At 41.7% G+C, this 21,414-nt stretch overlaps 1 protein-coding gene across 1 annotated transcript in view; it reads right to left on the bottom strand.

The window, feature by feature from the left end:
- Positions 1–689: 689 nt before the first annotated feature.
- Positions 690–21,414, bottom strand: part of dachd (dachshund d) — a 246,610-nt gene continuing 225,885 nt past the window's right edge. Inside the window, 5 exon segments of the mRNA XM_061724211.1 lie at positions 690–2,076; positions 10,276–10,344; positions 11,599–11,757; positions 15,046–15,193; positions 17,425–17,567. Of these exon segments, the coding sequence (XP_061580195.1) occupies positions 2,039–2,076; positions 10,276–10,344; positions 11,599–11,757; positions 15,046–15,193; positions 17,425–17,567 (557 nt within the window). The 3' untranslated portion in view covers positions 690–2,038.

Below are 21,414 nucleotides of genomic sequence, written 5' to 3'. Positions count from 1 at the left end.
TAGGCCAATAACAAACAAAATTAAAGCTGCAGGCAGCGATGAACGGGCCCTTGCGCGTGCAATTTTCACCAATAAAGGTCAAGGACTCAAAATGAAGTCCGATGACACCACCACGACTCTTTATGTCAAACCATTCAAAAGTTATGGCAGAAAATAGGAACTATCAAATATGGACCAATCAGATGAAGGGGGGGCACGCTTTTTGGTGTCTAGCGTCGCCACGGTAACGCTTTTGAAAGAGAAAAGTAATGCGCGTCGTCGCAAGATGGAGACGTACATTGTGATGTATAACACACCTGGGTGCACTTTACGGTTCAGGCCGCATTAACGTCCGAAGAAATGGCATAAATTGCGCCAAAATGACACCAGTAATTCAAAATGGCCGACTTCCTGTTGGGTTTCGGCCATGGCGTCAAGAGACTTTTCTTTTTTCGCCAGGCCTGGCTTGGTGCAAAATTTGGTGACTTTTGGGGCACGTTTAGGGGGAAAAAAGGCCCTCATTTCGTCGGAAGAAGGAAAAAAAAAAACTCCTACGGATATAATATATTAAAAAAATTATTACACTTTCTAGAGAATAAAAAATTTGCATTTTGTAATAATCTTCTCAAAATGTAATAACTTATTACATAATGCGGCAATATTTATTACAAAATGCGTTGGGGTAGTTTATTACAAAATGCGGCAGTTTATTACAAAATGAAATGACAAAGTTATTACATTTTGGACGTTTATTACATTAAAATGCGTCTCAACACTCCCCCCCACACACTTTACTCGTGCGTTTTTTTTATCATCAACACTTTATTTGAATTTTGAAGTACAATGAAGAGATGATTCCAGAAGTATATAAGTTATCAGTGACGACAGACGAAGGAGACACTCCATTGGAACAAAAGGAACAAACACAACATGAAAGGGGGACTTTTTGATTGTTAACATTGAAGGGTCTAAACTGTTTTTCTGCTTGAGGTTAAAGGACTGACATCAGCTCGTGACGGGAGAATATACACGGCGTCTCGGCGTTTCAGCGCCGCGGTCCTTCAGGAGACGCTACAAAAGGTTTCTCTCCAACGGGTCCGAGCACCAAGTTGGGGGAAGGATTTCGCTCCTCAAAGGTCCGGACTGATTGTTTCTGGAGTCTCTTGGGGGGATTGGGGGACTTTCGTGACAAAAAATGTACAGCGACTTCCAAGAAATATTACCTCTGTTACAAAGATTACAATAATATCAACAGCAAAAGTCTTCCTTTCTGAAAGTGAAATGTTATTGTGTTATTCATGGTTTTAAAATCGTCCGGACCAGAGTGACGTCCGGCCGAGTAATCTGTTCAGCACAATATAGGATTTTATTAAATATCATAATTCCAGGACAAACATTTACATGCCTGCATGCTTTCTCACCAAAAGTGGCAGCTATAGGAAAAGAAGGATGGAAACCCAACGGGAGCTTTTTATAAGAAACGGTGGTATCGTCTGCCCTAGTAGCTCTACTGCATCCACAATACCTTTTTAACGTATATATACACACACCGCCCCCCGCAGGGCCGCTCTCGTATGTACAATGGTAGAAAGGAAACTTGATTGTGTTTATCTACTTTAGAAAACATGGAAATCCAACATCAGGCTCGACTTTTTCCTGGACGCGTGGGATCGATCACGCATCATTTTTTTTTAACTTCTTACAATTCAATTTGAAATACAAAAAAGGAAAAAAAGAAAACTTCAGTCGAATTTCGGCCCCGAAGCTTCTCGCTGGCTGAGATACAGGTAGAAAAATCTTCAGAGTTATTACCAACAATGCACCGGGGGGTACATGTGTACTGTGCTCAGTATACGTGTTTATCCTTCACGGCGGCCGGACCGCCACGTCGGCCTCGGTGATGAAAAAGTTCTTCTTATCTACATTTTTCGGAGCCGAGGCTCCGGGCGGCGTCGCCGAGCTCCAGCGGCGCCGCCTTCGTTCCGTCCCAACTAAAACCGGCCCGGGAAACGGGCTCCTCGGACTCTCCTCGGGTTCCTCCGGCTCGGCGCCCGCCGCGTCAGTACATCACCGTGGTCTTCAGGAACAGTCTTCCATCTGGAAACAGAGGGAATGGAGACGGAGGTGAGACACCGGCAACAAAGATTATGACTAAATATCGTCGTCAACGGACCTTTATCACCTGAGGAAAAAGAGACGAAAATGCTGGTCATGTGATGATAACGATAATTAAATATATAATACAGTATCGTCGACGAATAAAAACGTACGGAAGAGTATCAGGGCCAGGCAGGAGAAAAATAAAAATAATATTTTAGAGGAGGAAGATTTTTTTTCATTATGCACTTCGAGAAAAAAGTTGAAATGTCGAGAAAAAAAATCGAAATGTCGAGAAAAAAAAATCGAAATGTCGAGAAAAAAGTTGACATTTTGAGAAAAAGATTAATGTCGAAGTACAATTTCAATAAAAAAGTCGAAATGTATTTCAACTTTATTCTCGAAATTCACGAAATTTCGACTTTATGCACGAAATTTCAACTTTATTCTAGAAATTGTATTTAAACATTAATCTCGACATTTCTACTTTTTTTTTTTTTCGACATTTCCACTTTTTTCTCTAAGTACACAATAAAAAAAATCTTCCCCTCTCAAATATTTTTTCTCCTGCCTTGCCCTGATACTCTTCCGTAAAAATAAGACTAAAATGTAGATTACAAAATAGAAAAAGGATCCTAATCATGAGAGTTCAACGTAGATCTGGGAATCATCTGCATAAGCTCTGACTAGAGACCTCAAGACGGTGGAGAGTCTGGAACAGGAGCAAGAAAAACGAGGAAAACGAGACGCAACGAACGAAAATGCTAGTCATGTGACGATAACGATAATTAAATATATAATGCAATATCGTAGAGGAATAAAAACCAGGAAGACAGGTAATGCTGAAGACATCTGATTGGTTGCAGATCCTTCCGTGTTAAAAAAAAAACGTATTTGTGGATCGAGTCACGTCAGGGGAGTCTCAAAAGTCACACGCAAATCCAGCGCATCTCACAGACAAAAACACGTTTGTAAATCAGGTTATATTTGTGTGTGCATCAAAAATACATTTGTGTATCTTGTCCTACGCACGTGTGAATCAGTCTGTGCATTTGTGAATTTTGTCCTGTGCATTTTTGGATCAGTCTGTGCATTTGTGAATCGGTCTGTGCATTTGTGAATTTTGTCCTGTGCATTTGTGAATTGGTCTGTGCATTTGTGAATTGGTCTGTGCTTTTGTGAATCGGTCTGTGCATTTGTGAATTTTGTCCTGTGCATTTGTGAATTGGTCTGTGCATTTGTGAATTGGTCTGTGGATTTGTGAATCGGTCTGTGCATTTGTGAATTTTGTCCTGTGCATTTGTGAATCGGTCTGTGCATTTGTGAATCGGTCTGTGCATTTGTGAATCGGTCTGTGCATTTGTGAATTTTGTCCTGTGCATTTGTGGATCGGCGTGTGCTTTTGTGAATTATGAGACTGTTTTAGCTCCATATCTCTCACACAACTGGCAAGAATTACGTTTCTATACGGTCAAAACGTACAAAGACCGGGTCAAATACAGGATTACAAAAGTAATCTGTAACAATTCGTACGGTGTATTAAACCATTTTGACAATTCTACGTCACAATGCCTGCATTCAGGGCTTTTCCATCACTAGTTTAAGCGTCTCCTCCACGACGGGATGAGACGTCACCTTCCATCTCCTCGTAGGCGTGATCATAAAAAGCAGAGACATCTTTGTTTTTACCCGAGCCGACGTTTTCCGCCGCCGCCGCGGCGCCGAGCAGCTCGTTAAATATCGTTAAAGATCTGACTTCTAATAGCGTGAATTATCATGAAAGCCGCTCTCATTAGCGGCATCCACTTCCCCGGCAAGTGTGCAATACGAGAGCAAATGTTGAAACATCTGCTGTTACACACACCGGGAAGAAAAACGGTGACGATTTCACACACTGTTTTATGAAAGAGCCTCATTAAAACATGTTCAAACTTCACTATTTTTATATTCAAATCAAGATGAAAAGTTCATTAAAGAGAATAAATATTTCATTAGATGCTAAATAAAACAAAGGGAATTTTTTTGGCTTCTCTCAGCATAAAATTCCTTTGAAAGATTAATTAATACATGTAAATTATGCAAATTATGCCCATGCAAATATTTTATGAAGACAATTAAGGGATCCATTAATTACAGTCTTTTTTGCTTCAGTGACATTCGTTCATTTAATTTTAATTTCACTTTAACTGTTTTGATGTTTAATCTTGCAACAAAGAACTTTATCTCTCTGTGCACAGGGTCGTGTAAACTTGAGTGTGGGGGGGGGGAACTAAAGATAGTGGGGAAGATATTCACGCGCGCACCGTTGGCAGGCGGCGCTGGCGCTAGCGAGGCGCTAGCTGAGAAAAGAGCCGCGCTCCTCCTGGACCCGAGTCAAAAACTGTAAAAGCAATTAATAAACACAGACTGTGTTAATATCGCAGAATTAGAGAAGTGTGACAAAAGACAAATAGAAATAATTAGTTCTGTAAAAATTATGCCCTCATTATTTTAGTCGGAGTCGAGGACGAAACTCGGCCCGTTCGCCGTCGCTAGCGCCGTTTATCAACGTCAACGTTTGGGGGGGATTAATGGAGGAGAGGAGGAGGAAAAGAGGAGGAGGAGAGGAGAGGAGGAGGAAAAGAGAAGAGGAATGGAGGAGAAAAGGAGAGGAGAGGAGGAGAGGAGGAGGAAAGGAGGAGAGGAGAAAAGAGTGGAGGAATGGAGGAGAAAAGGAGTCGAGGAGAAAAGGAATGGAGGAATGGAGGAGAAAAGGAGTCGAGGAGAAAAGAGTGGAGGAGAAAAGGAGTGGAGGAATGGAGTGGAGGAATGGAGGAGAAAAGGAGTGGAGGAATGGAGTGGAGGAATGGAGGAGAAAAGGAGAGGAGAAAAGGAGGAGAAAAGGAGTGGAGGAGAGGAGGAGAAAAGGAGTGGAGGAGAGGAGGAGAAAAGGAGGAGAAAAGGAGTGGAGGAATGGAGGAAAAAGGGAATGGAGGAGAAGAGGAGAAATGGAGGAGAAAAGGAATGGAGGAGAAAAGGAATGGAGGAGAAAAGGAGTGGAGGAATGGAGGAGAAAGGGAGTGGAGGAATTTAGATCAATCTACAATCACTCTACGATCACTCTGTGCCTTATGTTCCTGGCAGAGCTCTCCGTTCTCAGAGTGCAGGTTTACTCGTAGTTCCTAGAGTATCTAAATGTAGATTTGGAGGGCGGGCGTTCTGCTATCAGGCACCATTACTATGGAACCAACTTCCAATCTGGGTGGAGGAGTGGAGGAAAAGGAGGAGAAAAGGAGTGGAGGAATGGAGGAATGGAGGAGAAAAGGAGTGGAGGAATGGATAAAAGAAGTGGAGGAATGGAGGAGAAAAGGAGTGGAGGAATGGAGGAGAAAAGGAGGAGAGGAATGGAGGAATGGAGGAGAAAAGGAGTGGAGGAGAAAAGGAGTGGAGGAATGGAGCAGTGGAGGAGAAAAGGAGTTGAGGAATGGAGGAGAAAAGGAGTGGAGGAGAAAAGGAGGAGAAAAGGAGTGGAGGAGAAAAGGAGTAGAAAAGGAGAGAAGGAATGGAGGAATGGAGGAGAAAAGGAGTGGAGGAGAAAAGGAGGAATGGAGGAGAAAAGGAGTGGAGGAGAAAAGGAGTGGAGGAATGGAGGAGAAAAGGAGTGGAGGAGGAAAGGAATGGAGGAGAAAAGGAGAGGAGGAGAAAAGGAGGAGAGGAGAAAGGGAGTGGAGGAGAAAAGGAATGGAGGAGAAAAGGAGTGGAGGAGAAAAGGAGGAATGGAGGAGAAAAGGAGTGGAGGAATGGAGGAGAAAAGGAGTGGAGGAATGGAGGAGAAAAGGAGTGGAGGAATGGAGGAGAAAAGGAGAGGAGGAATGGAGGAGAAAAGGAGAGGAGGAGAAAAGGAGTGGAGGACTGGAGGAGAAAAGGAGAAAAGGAAAAAAGGAGTGGAGGAATGGAGGAATGGAGGAGAAAAGGAGTGGAGGAATGGAGGAATGGAGGAGAAAATGACAAAAGGAGATGAGGAGAAAAGGAGTGGAGGAGAAAAGGAGTGGAGGAATGGAGGAGAAAAGGAGGAATGGAGGAGAAAATGACAAAAGGAGATGAGGAGAAAAGGAGTGGAGGAGAAAAGGAGATGAGGAAAGGAGGAGAAAAGGAGAAAAGGAGATGAGGAGAAAAGGAGTGGAGGAGAAAAGGAGTGGAGGAATGGAGGAGAAAAGGAGGAATGGAGGAGAAAAGGAGTGGAGGAATGGAGGAATGGAGGAGAAAAGGAGTGGGGGAATGGAGGAATGGAGGAATGGAGGAGAGGAGGAGAAAAGGAGTGGAGGAGAAAAGGAGGAATGGAGGAGAAAAGGAGTGGAGGAATGGAGGAGTAGAGGAGAAAAGGAGTGGAGGAGAAAAGGAATGGAGGAGAAAAGGAGAAAAGGAGTGGAGGAATTTAGATCAATCTACAATCACTCTATGATCCCTTTAAATTACTCTAGGATCACTCTGTGCCTTATGTTCCTGGCAGAGCTCTCCGTTCTCGGAGTGCAGGTTTACTCGTAGTTCCTAGAGTATCTAAATGTAGATTTGGAGGGCGGGCGTTCTGCTATCAGGCACCGTTACTGTGGAACCAACTTCCAATCTGGGTTAAGGAGGCTGACACCACCTCCACCTTTAAAACTAAACTTAAAACCTTTCTGTTTAGTAAAGCCTATAGTTAGTGTTTAGTAAACCTCTAGCTGGTGTTGGTAAATCTCTAGGTAGTGTAAACTCTAGTGTGTTAGAGTCAGTAGTCATAGTTGCAGCTATAGAACAAGACTATAATAGTTAGTCTCAAATATAGCTTGGTGGTAGATATGCTGCTATAGGTCTATGCTGCAGGGGGCACCGACATGATCCGCTGGGCGGTGCCTCTCACCCTTCTTCTCCTCTCCTCTTCCCTTCCTCTCTTCTCCATTACCATTTTTATTTATTATAAGTATCTCATAGCTATCGTTTTTGTCCAACGTTCCTGTAGTTTCTTGTGCCGGCCCCCCTTTTTTCTCTTTTGTGCATGTTTGCAGGCCGGAGCTTCAGGAGCTGCGTTTTGGCCTACAATCACTCTATGATCACTTTAGATCACTTTACAATCCCTTTTCCATCACTCTACGATCACTATACGATCACTCTGCGATCACTCTTTGATTACTCTTCAATCACTTCATGATTTCTCTACCATCTCTCTGTATCTACGAGTTATCGTATTTGAACGAGGACGAGCAGGTTCCCTGATTCGGACATGAATCTGACGGACGGTGAATCATCTCTCGGTTCCTCCTTCGTTTCTCCTTCAAAGATGCAGAAGTTCAATCAGACTAACGGCCCATTAAAGAGTTAAAAGGATCTAACTTATTCTCTCTCAGAGATGAATATTCTCCTGTTTTCTCAGAGATGAATATTCTCCTGTTTCCACAGCAGACGAGGTGCAGCGTTTCTCCCGGAGAGGTCGGGACCTCCTTCCCCCCGATAAGGTGCCGGGCCGACGCCGCGGCGGCGCCTTAGAGCAGGACGGTGCAGTAATAATGAGGTATCCAACCTCTGCTAGGTGCTGGATCTGGGTAAACACAGATAGCGGCGCGGCGGCGGAGGTTATCGCCGCGGCGCCCTTCTCCGAGCTAACGGCACCCCGAAGGCCGGCAAACAAACAAACCATTAAAATCCACCGGCCTCGTTCATGAAAGGGATTGATTCCCACAATTCCTCCATCAGAGGACGATCGCGCTGCTTTTTCTGCTTTTATGACTCATTAACGCGGCCCGACTTGTAAATAAGGAACTTTTTAGGTGCTATTCTTTTTGTGATTAACTCTTTTTTATTATTTTGTTGATGCATACAATTAAATCGAACAATTATGGATGCAATTGTAGAGCAATAACCTTTAAATCACCCTGTAGTGATCCAACAAAACAACATTATCTATGTTTCCATGCATCAATAACCCTTTTCTAACCGGAATATTAGCAATAACCCGGTTGTAAACACCAATAACCCCTTTGAATAACCAGAATTTGCTCATATTCCGGTTTTTAAAAACCCCAAAATGACCCCTGGGTTACTCCTTTTCTACTGAATATTGGGTCATGTTTACCCTAACGGGATTTCCCCATCAAACGGAACAGGAATGTGTTTTCTGCACATGCTCTGTTCACAAGGAATCCTGGTCTTTTGAGTCCAGGAAGTTCTTCTAAACACGGAGAAACCAAGACCAGGAGGAGACTAATCACTTCATAAATGTAATGAAGGATATGAACATTTCTGCATTTGTAGACGGTAGAAAGTACCAGGATAGAAGATTTAAAAGAAGGTGAGGGAAAAGTTGCGCGAAGCAGCATTTGTAGGAACTCCAGACCAGATCAAGCTCCTCTGGAAGACGCTGGAAAAGGAGAACTAAAGGACCAAGAAACAAAACGACTTCTACTGGGCTGTTGATGATTCCTGATGTGAAGATTCCTTGCAAAAAGAACATGCGCAGAAAACAAATTCCTGTTCCGTTTGATGGGGATATCCCATTAGGCTAAACATGACCCAATATTCAGGTTAGAAAAGTAGGAACCCTAAAAACCCGAATACGAGCAAATTCCGGTTATACAAAGGGGTTATTGGTGTTTACATGGCCGTGCAAAACCGGGTTATTGCCAATATTCCAGGTTTAAAAGGGTTATTGATGCATGGAAACACAGTCTGTGTTGTTGTCTTCTGTTTAGATACACAATCAAATACGTCACAGCAGCTTCTCCAACCTCTTACTTCTGATCTGGGTGCTGAAAAGAAATGAGGGCGAGACGAGTCGGGCTGAGTAGGTGCTGGTGGAAAGGTCCCATTATACCGGGAACTCGTGCAATGAGAAACGTTCCGCAACTGTTTGCAGTGCAAAAGTGAATTGCGATTTAAATGCGTTATTTTTTTTTGGTCGCGTTATTTTTCTGTAATTAATTAATTGTAATTAACGCGATAAAGTCCCAGCCCTACCATAAACAGATTAAACCAGTGACTACATTTACATACAGTCAAAATTGGGGTTAAGGTCAATATTCCAGTTACTGAGGTTTTAAAAGGAGTAACCCAGAGGTCATATTGGGGTTTTTAAAAACCGGAATATGAGCAAATTCTGGTCATTCAAAGGGGTTATTGGTGTTTACTAGGAATGGGGGATATTTTACCGTTCACGATTCAAAAAAATTCCCCACGGTAAGAATTTGTCATTGCGCGGTAAAAACGATAAATTCCTGTTGATGATGTTTTTGTGTAAAACTGATTTATGGAAGGAAGGAAGGAAGGAAGGAAGAAAGAAAGGAAGAAAGAAAGAAAGAAAGGAAGAAAGGAAGAAAGAAAGAAAGAAAGAAAGAAAGAAAGAAAGAAAGAAAGAAAGAAAGAAAGAAAGAAAGAAAGAAAGAAAGAAAGAAAGAAAGAAAGAAAGAAAGAAAGAAAGAAAGAAAGAAAGAAAGAAAGAAAGAAAAAAGGATAAATTCCCGTTGATGATGTTTTTGTGTAACAAACATGGCGGATCTGAGAGTGAGATAGATTTATACAAAGATGGAGTTGAATTTGTATTTTTTTATCATCATTTTTATCGTTATCAGGATAAATGTCAGAAATTATGGTGATACATTTTTTAGTCCGTACTGCCCATCCCTAGTGTTTACAACCGGGTTATTGCTAATATTCTGGTTAGAAAAGGGTTATAGATGTACGTAAACCTAGTCAATAACACAACAACAGAATAAAACAAGCAAGACAAGAAACCCCCCCCCCCCCTTAAAAAAAAAGAAGAAAAAAAATTACAATTAAATTATTTCCACTGAAAGTTCCATAATATGTAAAATATCCATAAACAGATTAAACCGTAGAAGACGGCGGTTCTGTTTTGTTCTGCTGCTCTGATTGTGATTGTGACAAAGACCCGACTCCAGCGGCTCGGCCTCCTCGAGTCAAGTGAGAGAATAATATTATTCTGACAGAAAACCAATGATCTTGACCTAGTGCTGCGGCCCAGATGGTGGTGGATGTCTGAGCAGCAGGAGCAGGCTAATGTTCACCAGGAGGAGTGTGTGTGTGTGTGTGTGTGTGTGTGTGTGTGTGTGTGTGTGTGTGTGTGTGTGTGTGTGTGTGTGTGTGTGTGTGTGTGAGAGCAGAGGAGAAAATGGAGCAGAGTGAGAGCCAGGGAGAAGCAGAGATTTATGGGCTCGTCCGGGACCGTACCTTGTATTGTCCTTTCAGCATCTGTTCTTCCAGAGCTGCGGTCACTCTCCATCTCAGGGGTCAGGGAGTCTGAGGAGAGAGGGATCGCCGCCGTTAAACCCCGACACACCGACACCCACCACTGTCCAGTGTCCGCGTGCACGAGTGCAACGCTGCATTTAAACCCCGACACCCACCCGTCATCCAGCCGTCATCACTATACTTTTTACTTTTACTTGAGTCATATTATTCAGAAGTAACAGTACTTTTACTTGAGTACAGTTTTGGCTCCTCTACCAGCTCTGGTCACCGGCCGGAGGACGAGCCGCTAACGCTGCATTTAGAAACTAGTGAACTTAGAAACACCAGCCACTAAATCAGCATGGAATTACGGGTTTAAATTACCTTGTGTTGAATTGTGCTATACTTTTTTTGAATTGTGCTATACAACGAACTTGCCTTTCCTTGTTCTCAACTTACACTCCAGTGCGACTTATATATGTTTTTTTCCTTCTTTATTATGCATTTTAGGGCTGGTGCGACTTGTACTCCGACTTATAGTCCGGAAAATACTGTATTTCAGAGATTTTCCGGCTTCAGAGCCGAGTCAGATAAGTGACGAGATAATATTAATAATAATAATAATAATAATAATAATAATAATAATACAGTATAATTATAAATAATATAATAATAATGTTAATAATAATAATAAAAAAAAAAATAATAATGATGATGATTAATAAATAATGATAATAATAATAATAATAATACAAATGATAATAATAATAATAATAATAATAATAATAATAATAATAATAATAATAATGATGATGAATAAATAATGATAATAATAATAAAATAATAATAATAATACATTATAATAATAAATAATAATAATACTAATAATACTAAATAATAATTATAATACTAATAATAATAATAAATAATAATAATACTAACAATACTAAATAATAATAATAATACAAATGATAATAATAATAAAATAATATTAATAATAATAATAATGATGATGAATAAATAATGATAATAATAATAAATTATAATAATAAATAATATAATAATAATAATAATAATAATAATAATAATAATAATAATAATAATAATAATAATAATACAAATAATAATAATAATAATAAAAAAAAAATAATAATAATAATAATAATAATAATAATAATAATAATAATAATAATAATAATAAGCGAGTAGATTCATGAGGAAGATAAGACATGAAACAGCAGACTGTGGTTGTTTGCTCATGGGCCACCAGGACCAGGAATCCCCCCCTCAACCCCAACCCCCCGAAGAGGAAAGTCTTCTCACTGTGGAAGTCCTGGCCGTTGAGCGAGCGCAGGCTGTCGGAGGGCGACGGCTGCTTCAGGCTCTGCTCCGCCTGCTCTCTCCGCTTGGACTCGTACTCCAGCGCCTCCTGCAGTTTCCTCTTCGCCTTCTTCTCCTTCTTCAGACGCTTCTGGACGATCGCTGGACGAGGAGGACGAGAGAGACGGGACATGAGCTCCAGGACAATCACAGAGCCTTTGTAACTGCATAAACTGTCTATATTTCTTCGCTTTATATACTGTCTTGGGGTTACATTTGCATAAAATGCTAAAAACCAAATTCTCAAAAATGGGAAAAACTAAAAGCGATTCTTATATTCATTGCTAAAAATTTATTCATATGTCTAAAAATTGATTTTTTTTCATCCTTACATTACAACTTTTGGTATTTTTTTGTTTATGCCAAAAAAATGAATGTTTTGTTGGACACGAGAATAACAGGTGACATGTTTTTGCCTTTAAATATGTTTAAAGGTATGAAAACATTAAAGTTTTCAGTTATAATTACATAAATTGTCTATATTTCTTTGCTTTATATACTGTCTTTGGGTTACATTTGGATAAAATGCTAAAAACCAAATTGTCATAAATGTGAAAAACTAAAAGCGATTTCCTCCGTCTCTGTTTCCTCCCTGGATCTGTTTGGTAATTCTACACGATGTTTCTGTTTCAGTTCTATCAGCATTCTGGGAGCTGATTGGTCCTTACAGCATCATTAGCTGCAATACTTGCTGTTTAATCTCAATATAATACTATTATTAATATGTTGCAGAACTACAGTCATATCATTCATGCACCAGCTGAAAAAACTGTTTTAATAACACTAACCCAAATCAATATCGGAATCTAATTGGATCAAAGCGTGATAATTGACTACGTTTACATGCAGTCAAAATTCGGGTTATTGTTAATATTCAGGTTACTGAAACATTGGGAATATTCCGTTTACATGGTAATTAATCATTTGGGATATCTGGATCATACCAGGGCTCATATTGGGGTATTGAGGATATTGATTTCAGTCCTTTTTATAACTTTTCTTCTCCTAATCTCCAGTATTTAATTGTTTAACAATTGGTGGAGCCATCTATTGGACATTATCTGTTATTTCTCTTGTTTTATATTTGTCCTCCCACCTGCCCAGGTGTTTTCAATCATCCTATTTAAGGAGAATCAATGCGTTGAGTGTTGCACCCTGAGGAAGGCTGTGGCCAAAACGTGTGGGCTGTAACCCACTTTTTTAATCTTTTCTACATGAAATAGCCAATTTAAATAAAGGCTTTTTATATTTGCAGAAGAGTGCCTTGGATTTTTGGGGTTTTTAAAAACCAGAAGATGAGCAAATTCGGGTTATTCAAAAGGGGTTATTGGTGTTTACATGGCCGTGCAAATTCGGGTTATTGCCAATATTCGGGTTTTAAAAGGGTTATTGATGCATGGAAACGCAGTTATTGATTCTGAATCTTAAGAATAGGAATCGAATTAATTCTTGACATTTGAATTTTTGAATTTTGAAAACCGTGCAAAGTTACACTAGTGATGGATAAGACCTGGAAACAGGCATTGTGATGTAGAATTGTCAAATTGGTTTAATTCACTGTACGAATTGTCACAGATTACTTTAGTAATCCTCTATTTGACCCGGTCTTTGTACGTTTTGACCGTATAGAAACGTAATTCTTGCCATTGTAAGAATGAGAGAGAGAAAGAAAAGTGACATCAGCTCTCGACCAATCACAGAGCCGCGTTTCAGGCTGAAATCCGATTATTTGGTGCCACCAAAGATAATAACCGTTCCCTCTAAATCTGGCACAGCCTAATGGGAAAGTGGAAATCAATTAATTTTACATATTGTATGATATATAAATATAAAACAATCTAAGAGAGCAAATAGTGAGCGTGAGCGGGTGAAACTGCTGCAGGGAATAAAAGCTAATTGAAAGATTTATTGGGGATATTTTCCCGAGTTTCTCTCATTAAACATAAAGGCTCCAGTCGGCGTGTGAATCTGATCCATTTTACATGAGCGTGTTTTCAATTACGCTAACAGACTCTGGTGTTCTGTCCATTCCTGCTGCTTTGTCGAAATATGCTCCCTAATGGTTTTCTACCTTTGTAGAGCTACAATTTTACTGTGTTTTACTCCGTAAACCACTTCCTTTACTGTGTTTTACTCCCTAAACCACTTCCTTTACTGTGTTTTACTCCCTAAACCACTTCCTTTACTGTGTTTTACTCCCTAAACCACTTCCATTACTGTGTTTTACTCCCTAAACCACTTCCTTTACTGTTTTACTCCCTAAACCACTTCCTTTACTGTGTTTTACTCCCTAAACCACTTCCTTTACTGCGTTTTACTCCCTAAACCACTTCCTTTACTGTGTTTTACTCCCTAAACCACTTCCTTTACTGCGTTTTACTCCCTAAACCACTTCCTTTACTGTGTTTTATTCCCTAAACCACTTCCTTTACTGTGTTTTACTCCCTAAACCACTTCCTTTACTGCGGCACAGTACATCCAAGTGAGGGCCGCGGCTTCGTGGCGCACAGTTCTGAATCAGGTCCACAGATGTTTGTGGGAGGGGGAGGGTTAGTGGGGGCAGAGTCATCTTGTTTACATTCCACCAGGAAGATTGTGACCAGAGCGATCGGCCAAAACCGCCCTGTCAAGGTCAGATTATAGAATCAACAATTATATTGCAAAAACAAGCAGCCTCAGTAATTTTCCGTCTGCCTTTAGTCTCTGGTTCATCAATGGCGACTCCAAACAGACGAATTTGTGATCAATTTCCGCCAAGCCGAGCTTCCAACTTCTCCAAGTTCTAGGTTTCCAGTATTTGTAGGAATCCATTGTGTATCCAGCAAAAAAAGTTCCATCGGGGCAGGAGGGCTCCCTTACCCCCTGACTTCTGGTTGCAAAAATGTGGTAAATTGTGCTGAGAGACCAGTTAATCAATTCCATGATTTTAGGAGAGATAAGGGAGAGGAGCAGAAAAAGCGTCCGCCTTCGTCGAGAGCCGGAAGAAGAGCCGGAAGAATGACTGAATGAATATCAAATAAAGCCATAGAATAGTTTTTTTTTCCCTCTTTATCGTATTATTTTCACAAAGTGTGAAGCAATTCATGTCATGGGTCGTGTATTTTGAAGGATCAAATACTCAACATCCCATATTATCCATTTTACATCAATATTTCAGGGGTAGAATTATTTGATAGCCTAGTAACATCCTATCAAATAATGCTCCCTTTCAGGATGTCGCCTTTAACAGCAGCCTGGACTGAAGGGATGCAAGAAATGATGGGGGTGGAAATCAAACTTTGAAAATGGACTGTGATCAGAACCACAAAGTAGCAGATCTGATGGGTAGCGTGGACTGACAGAACAGGTAGCGTGGACTGACAGGTAGCGTGGACTGACAGAACTCCGTACCTCTGTTCTTCTGCTCCATGGCCAGCTGCTTCTCCAGCGTCTCCCGGAGCTCCCGCTCCCGGAACAATTCCATCTTCAGCTCCGTCTTCTCCAGCTGAACCTGCTTCTCCTGCGCACGGGCGTTATCGATGGCAACTTTCAGCAGGCCCTGAAAAAACACACACACATGCATTTAAATCTAGATGAGCAGCACCCAGAGGGGGCAGGGGTCGGCAACCCGCGGCTCTAGAGCTGCATGCGGCTCTTTAGCGCCGCCCTAGTGGCTCCTGCAGCTTTTTCAAAAATGTTTTGACCTTTTTTTCCTTTTTTTTTCCCCCCTTTTTTCTTTTTTTTTTTTTTCCTTTTCTCAACATTTCAACTTTTTTCTCGAAATTTTGACTTTTTTTCTTGACATTTAAACTTTTTTCTTGAAATTTTGACTTTTTTCTCAACATTTTGACTTTTTTCTCAAACTTGTGAGCTACACTGCAAAAACTCAAAATCTTAACAGGAATATTTCTCTTATTTCTAGTTAAAATGTCAAATTTTTAGTCAAGAAAAATGTCATTACACTTAAAACAAGACTCATCAATGGAAAAAACAACAATTTTCACCTGTTTCAGGTAGATTTTCACTTAAAATAATTAGAAAAATCTGCCAGTGGAACAAGATTTCTTTGCTTGTAATAAGAAGATAAATCTTGTTCCACTGGCAGATTTTTCTACTTATTTCAAGTGAAAATTCAGGTGAAAATGGTCAAATAACAAGTACTTTTTCTGGTAATGACTCTTGTTTTAAGCGTAATGAGATTTTTTGACTAAAAATGAGACATTTTAACTAGAAATAAGACAAATATTCCTGGTAAGACTTTGAGTTTTTGCAGCGTAAGTTGGTATTTGCTGCTCATCAAACTCTCTAAATCGCGGTGAAAGATTCATTTCCAGCATCAGCGATACTTGAACCCCTCAGAATCACGATGACAGGTTTCCCATCATGCATCGTTTCTGCCGCCCCACGTGCTCCTCACAGTGCACGTTACACGACGATAGGACTACGTCTGTCGAGACTACAATACTCCCGTCTGCAAACACGTGCAGATGCAACTCTACATGCTGATGCTTCTCACACTAATTAATTCCAAGTTTCTTTATCTTCATTTTCTGCTTGGGTTGGTTTTGTTGATTTGTGTATAAATATTCAGAGTTTAGATCATCACTGGAGATGCTAAGAGGAGAGTTGGGGCTCACTAATCACCAGGTCTCTGAGCCGAGGCCCGTCCCTGCAGACGGAGACGGAGACCTCAGCGTGGGGGGGGGCAGCCTGGACCACGCTGGTCCTGCGTCATCGTCCGACTGAAACTATGAGATATTTAATGTGTCGACCTGAAGAGGCTTGAGCTGGTCGGGGGGTCGACCTGAAGCAGAAACCCCCCCCCGGAGTCTCGCTGCTGCAGCTCTTAACACTGATCGGCCTAATATTCCTCAATCTAGTCAAATCTGACTTATTATGAGCAAAAATATTCAACTTTATTCAATTTTATTTATATAGTACGGAAAAGTACCAAGGCCAGGCAGGAGAAAAATAAAAATAATATTTTAGAGGAGGAAGATTTTTTTTTATTGTGCACTTCGAGAAAAAATTCAAAATGTTGAGAAAAAAGTCGAAATGTTGAGAAAAAAGTCAAAATTTCGTGAATAAAGTTGAAATGTTGAGAAAAAAGGAGAAAATTCGACTTTATTCTCGAAATTATATTTCAATATTAATCTCGACATTTCCATTTTTTTCTCAACATTTCGACTTTTTACTCGAAGTGCACAATAAAAAAAAAATCTTCCCCTCTCAAATATTTTTTCTCCTGCATGGCCCTGATTCTTTTCCGTAATATAGCATCTATTACAACAGAAGTTTCTCCAGGATCTTACGAGAAACCAGAACATGAACCCCCAAGCAATTATTACATCAACATAAACAGTGGCAGGTAAAAACTCCCCTTTAGGAGGAAGAAACCTGGACCAGGACCAGGACCTGGACCAGGACCTGGATCATAAGGGGGGGAAACCTCCTGCTGAAGACCCGGGTAGAGATATCTTAGTCAATCTTAGTCAAATTTGTATTATTATGAGCAGAAATATCTCTATAGCCAAAAGAGTAAGAAAGATTTGCTTGACTAGAACTCTTAGAAATAGCAAATACGTCTGAAAACAGTCTTATTATTCCTGAAACAAGGCTTTTTAACTTTCTAAGACAGTAGTTTCTGCAGTGACGGGTGGCAGGTAGCTCTGCCACGGCCGGCTGATGAGGTCGTGTTTGACCGGAACCACATGTGTCCTGCGTCCAGACGTCCCGGAGGACGACTGGACGCAGGTGAGTCTGCATGGGGGGGTCCAGGTGAGTCCGTACCTGTATGTTGGTGAGCAGCGTCTCTATCGACGACAGGCCGTCGGGGAACAGGAAGGGCGAGGGGAATCCGGGCGGCAGCGCCTGTCCCAGCGACAGCCGCTCGTAGCTGTCCCTCGCCGTCGGGGTGCACATGGGGGGGTCGTCTGGAAGAGAGATCAAGAGGTCAGGGAGGGAACAACCACTGGTACCAATGTGAGCCGTTCTGGCTGTAAAAACAGTCTGTAAATGCAGGGTCAGGGAAGTGTGTAAGACTGCAGCTCTGCATCCTGGCCTGGACCCTGCATTGCTGAGAGGAATTAGCAGGAGAGACCACGTCTCTCCAGTGTTAGCGTCGCTCCATTGGTTACCCGTAAAATTCAGAATCCAATTTAAAATTGTATTACTTGCGTATAAACGGCTTAGCTCCGCAGTATTTACAAGACCTGATAGTGCCTTATGTTCCTGGCAGAGCTCTCCGTTCTCAGAGTGCAGGTTTACTCGTAGTTCTTAGAGTATCTAAATGTAGATTTGGAGGGCGGGCGTTCTGCTATCAGGCACCATTACTATGGAACCAACTTCCAATCTGGGTTAAGAGGCTGACACCACCTCCACCTTTAAAACTAAACTTAAAACCTTTCTGTTTAGTAAAGCCTATAGTTAGTGTTTAGTAAACCTCTAGCTGGTGTTGGTAAATCTCTAGGTAGTGTAAACTTTAGTGTGTTAGAGTCGCTCCTGTAGTTTCTTGTACTGGCCCCCCCTTTTTCTCCTCTCTTTTCTCTTTTGTACACGGTGCAGCATCCTCTGCCGGTGGGGAAGAGCATCTCTGAATGTAAAACACCGGATCCTGCAGCGTGGGAGTGAGAGGGGCAGGGTAACGGCCCGGGCAGGCGGGGAGAGGTTTGTCCGTCAAGACTCCTCTCCCTGGCCCTGCCCCTTCTCAACCTTTCCCCGACCCTGCACCCCAACCTGGGGCTTGTTGACACGACTCTTTATATCAAACCATTAAATATCACATTTATCACCAGGACTGGCTTGGTGCAAAATTTGGTGACTTTTGGGCACGTTTAGGGGGAAAAAAGGCCCTCCTTTCGTCGGAAGAAGGAAAATAAAGAACAATTCCTACAGATACATTAGGGCCCTAGCACTGTCAGTGCTCGGGCCCTAATTATCCAAACTCCTGGCCTTGATTTGGCTGCGTGCAGGTTTGGGCCCCCGGGGGCCCCGGGGCCTGTCAGAGCTGAGATGACATCATCCTCCTGCATCAGCAGCAGGAGGGGGGGGGACGGGGACGCAGCCATCTGCCGTCCAGCCTCTCCGGAGGAGGAGGGGGGAAAGGAGGACCGGAGAACCGGAGGACTCATGCACGGCCGGGCCACCGGTTCACCATCATTTATTTAACTCACCAATGATCACATGGTATGGATCGCAAGTACACAAACGATTGTACATTTACAGCAAGTGAAGGCTGTATATGTTCAATTAAAATACTCAATTTGGCAAAATAAATATCATTTGAACAGAGGAAGGACATTCGTCAAAATTCTTCAATTTAACTTATTAGATTGTAGTAACAAAATCCAGGACCTGGATCATAAAGGGGGGGGGGGGGGGGCTCCTGCTGCACTGCAAAAACTCAAAATCTTAACAAGAATATTTGTCTTATTTCTAGTTAAAATGTTTCATTTTTGTAGTCAAGAAAAATCGAATTTCACTTAAAACAAGACTCATCACTGGAAAAAACAACAATTTTCACCTGTTTCAAGTAGATTTTCACTTGAAATAAGTAGAAAATCTGCCAGTGGAACAAGATTTTTTTGCTTGTAATGAGAAGATAAATCTTGTCCCTCTGGCAGATTTTTCTACTTATTTCAAGCGAAAATTTACTTGAAACTGGTGAAAATTGTGAAATAACAAGTTATTTTTCTGGTAATAAGTCTTGTTTTAAGTGTAATGAGATTTTTTTGCAGTGCACCTGATACAAAATCCACGTTCCGGTGCCTGAAACTGGAATCCAGTTGTTTCTGCCAATTGCAGCGATCCATTTGTCTCTTTAAGCTTATTTTTCGTTGAGAAGAGGGAAAGTGTCCCCGCTGCTGCAAAAATATCACCTGGAAAGCTGAAGATTTTTTTGATTTTGAGTTTTTACAGTGTATACTTTTGATTTTGACACAATAAGTAACTGTTCTAGCTTAAACTCTACATAAATATCACACGACGTCGTCCTATAGAGTTCACTGTCGCCTTATTTGCAGAAATTGCTCTTTCAACCTTTTGCTCGACCGTTAACATGACGCCGGTTCGGCCGGTTCTCGTCGGCGTCAGACGTTCAGACGTTCAGACGTTCAGACGTTCAGACGTTCAGACGTCGTTAATCCTCCGTAAGAGTCTGATCTGATCTGGGCCGCGGTTCGTGTCGAGCTCAGCGGCTTCTCTTCTCATCCAGTATTCATACGTGTTTACGTGGCAGTAGAATCCTGTACAAACAGGAGAGGGCCGTTCCCCCGCCCTCATCCCCCCATCCCTCCATCAATATTCACCAGCGCCAGCCGAGTGCCGGGAACAGCTGGTCTTACATTAATTAGTTTAAAGTATTTATTTCACCCATCCTCAGAGCAGATTGAGCAAAAACATTGGAGATTATTTCAAGCATCTGCAAATGCCCTGGAAACATCCCGGCGCCAGAAGTGGAGAGAGCAACGGATTCACAGTTTAGCTTTGCAATTTGGAGCCTTTTTTTCATCTCCGAATGGAGAAAAAGATGCTGAAATCTGAAATATGCACCGCTGATCCGTGGAGAACGGAGAGAAAAACCAGACCGACTTCACTTCACTCCCGTTGATTAATTAGAATGGACGCTCGCCTAATGGATTAAAATTTGTTTATAATTGGACTTCATAAAAATAATGAATTGCCCACTTTTAAGAAGCCACTCCTTGCGATTATTTATATTGTCTGTCTCGTTGCAGCAAACGCCGCCACGGCCGAGGCCTGCCCTGCCGGTGTTTTTCAGGCGGCTGCTGCCGCTGCCTGGGTGGGGGGGACGGAGGGGACGGGGGGGACGGCGGCGTTTCCAGGTGATATTTCTGCAGCGGCGACGGACACTTTCCCTCTTTCTCAACGAAAAATAAGCTTAACCCCTGTAGTGTCTTCGGGTCAAAATGACCAAATTCTCCTGTTCCTTCTTTCCTTCTGCTCTCTCCTTCCTTCCTTCCTTTCTCCCTTCCTTCCTTCTTTCCTTCCTTCCTTCTTTTCCTTCTTCCTTCCTCTTTTCTCCCCTCATACATTCTTTTCTTGTTTTCCTCCTTTCCTTCCTTCCTTCCTTCCTTCCTTCCTTCCTTCCTTCCTTCCTTCCTTCCTTCCTTCCTTCCTTCCTTCCTTCCTTCCTTCCTTCTTTTCTCCCCTTGTACATTCTTTTCTTGTTTTCTCCTTTCTTTCCTTCCTCATTCTTCCTTCCTTCCTTCCTTCCTTCCTTTCATTCCTTCCTTCCTTCCTTCCTTCCTTCCTTCCTTCCTTCCTTCCTTCCTTCCTTCCTTCCTTCCTTCCTTCCTTCCTTCCTTCCTTCCTTCCTTCTTCTTTCTTTCTTTCTTTCTTTCTTTCTTTCTTTCTTTCTTTCTTTCTTTCCTTCCTTCCTTCCTTCCTTCCTTCCTTCCTTCTTTTCTCCCCTCGTACATTCTTTTCTTGTTTTCTCCTTTCTTTCCTTCCTTCCTTCCTTCCTTCCTTCCTTCCTTCCTTCCTCCTTCCTTCCTTCCTTCCTTCCTTCCTTCTTTCTTCTTCTTTCTTTCTTTCTTTTCTTTCTTTCTTTCTTTCTTTCTTTCTTTCTTTCTTTCTTTCCTTCCTTCCTTCCTTCCTTCCTTCCTTCCTTCCTTCCTTCCTTCCTTCCTTCCTTCCTTCCTTCCTTCCTTCTTTCTTTCTTTCTTTCTTTCCTTCCTTCCTTCCTTCCTTCCTTCCTTCCTTCTTTCCTTCCTTCCTTCTTTTCTCCCCTCGTACATTCTTTTCTTGTTTTTTCCTTTC

This window comes from Cololabis saira, chromosome 6 (genome assembly GCF_033807715.1).
Source record: "Cololabis saira isolate AMF1-May2022 chromosome 6, fColSai1.1, whole genome shotgun sequence".
In the NCBI taxonomy this organism is placed as follows: Eukaryota; Metazoa; Chordata; class Actinopteri; order Beloniformes; family Belonidae; genus Cololabis; species Cololabis saira.
Note: the sequence above shows the minus strand (reverse complement) of the source record. Positions and strands in the feature narration are given on the sequence as shown.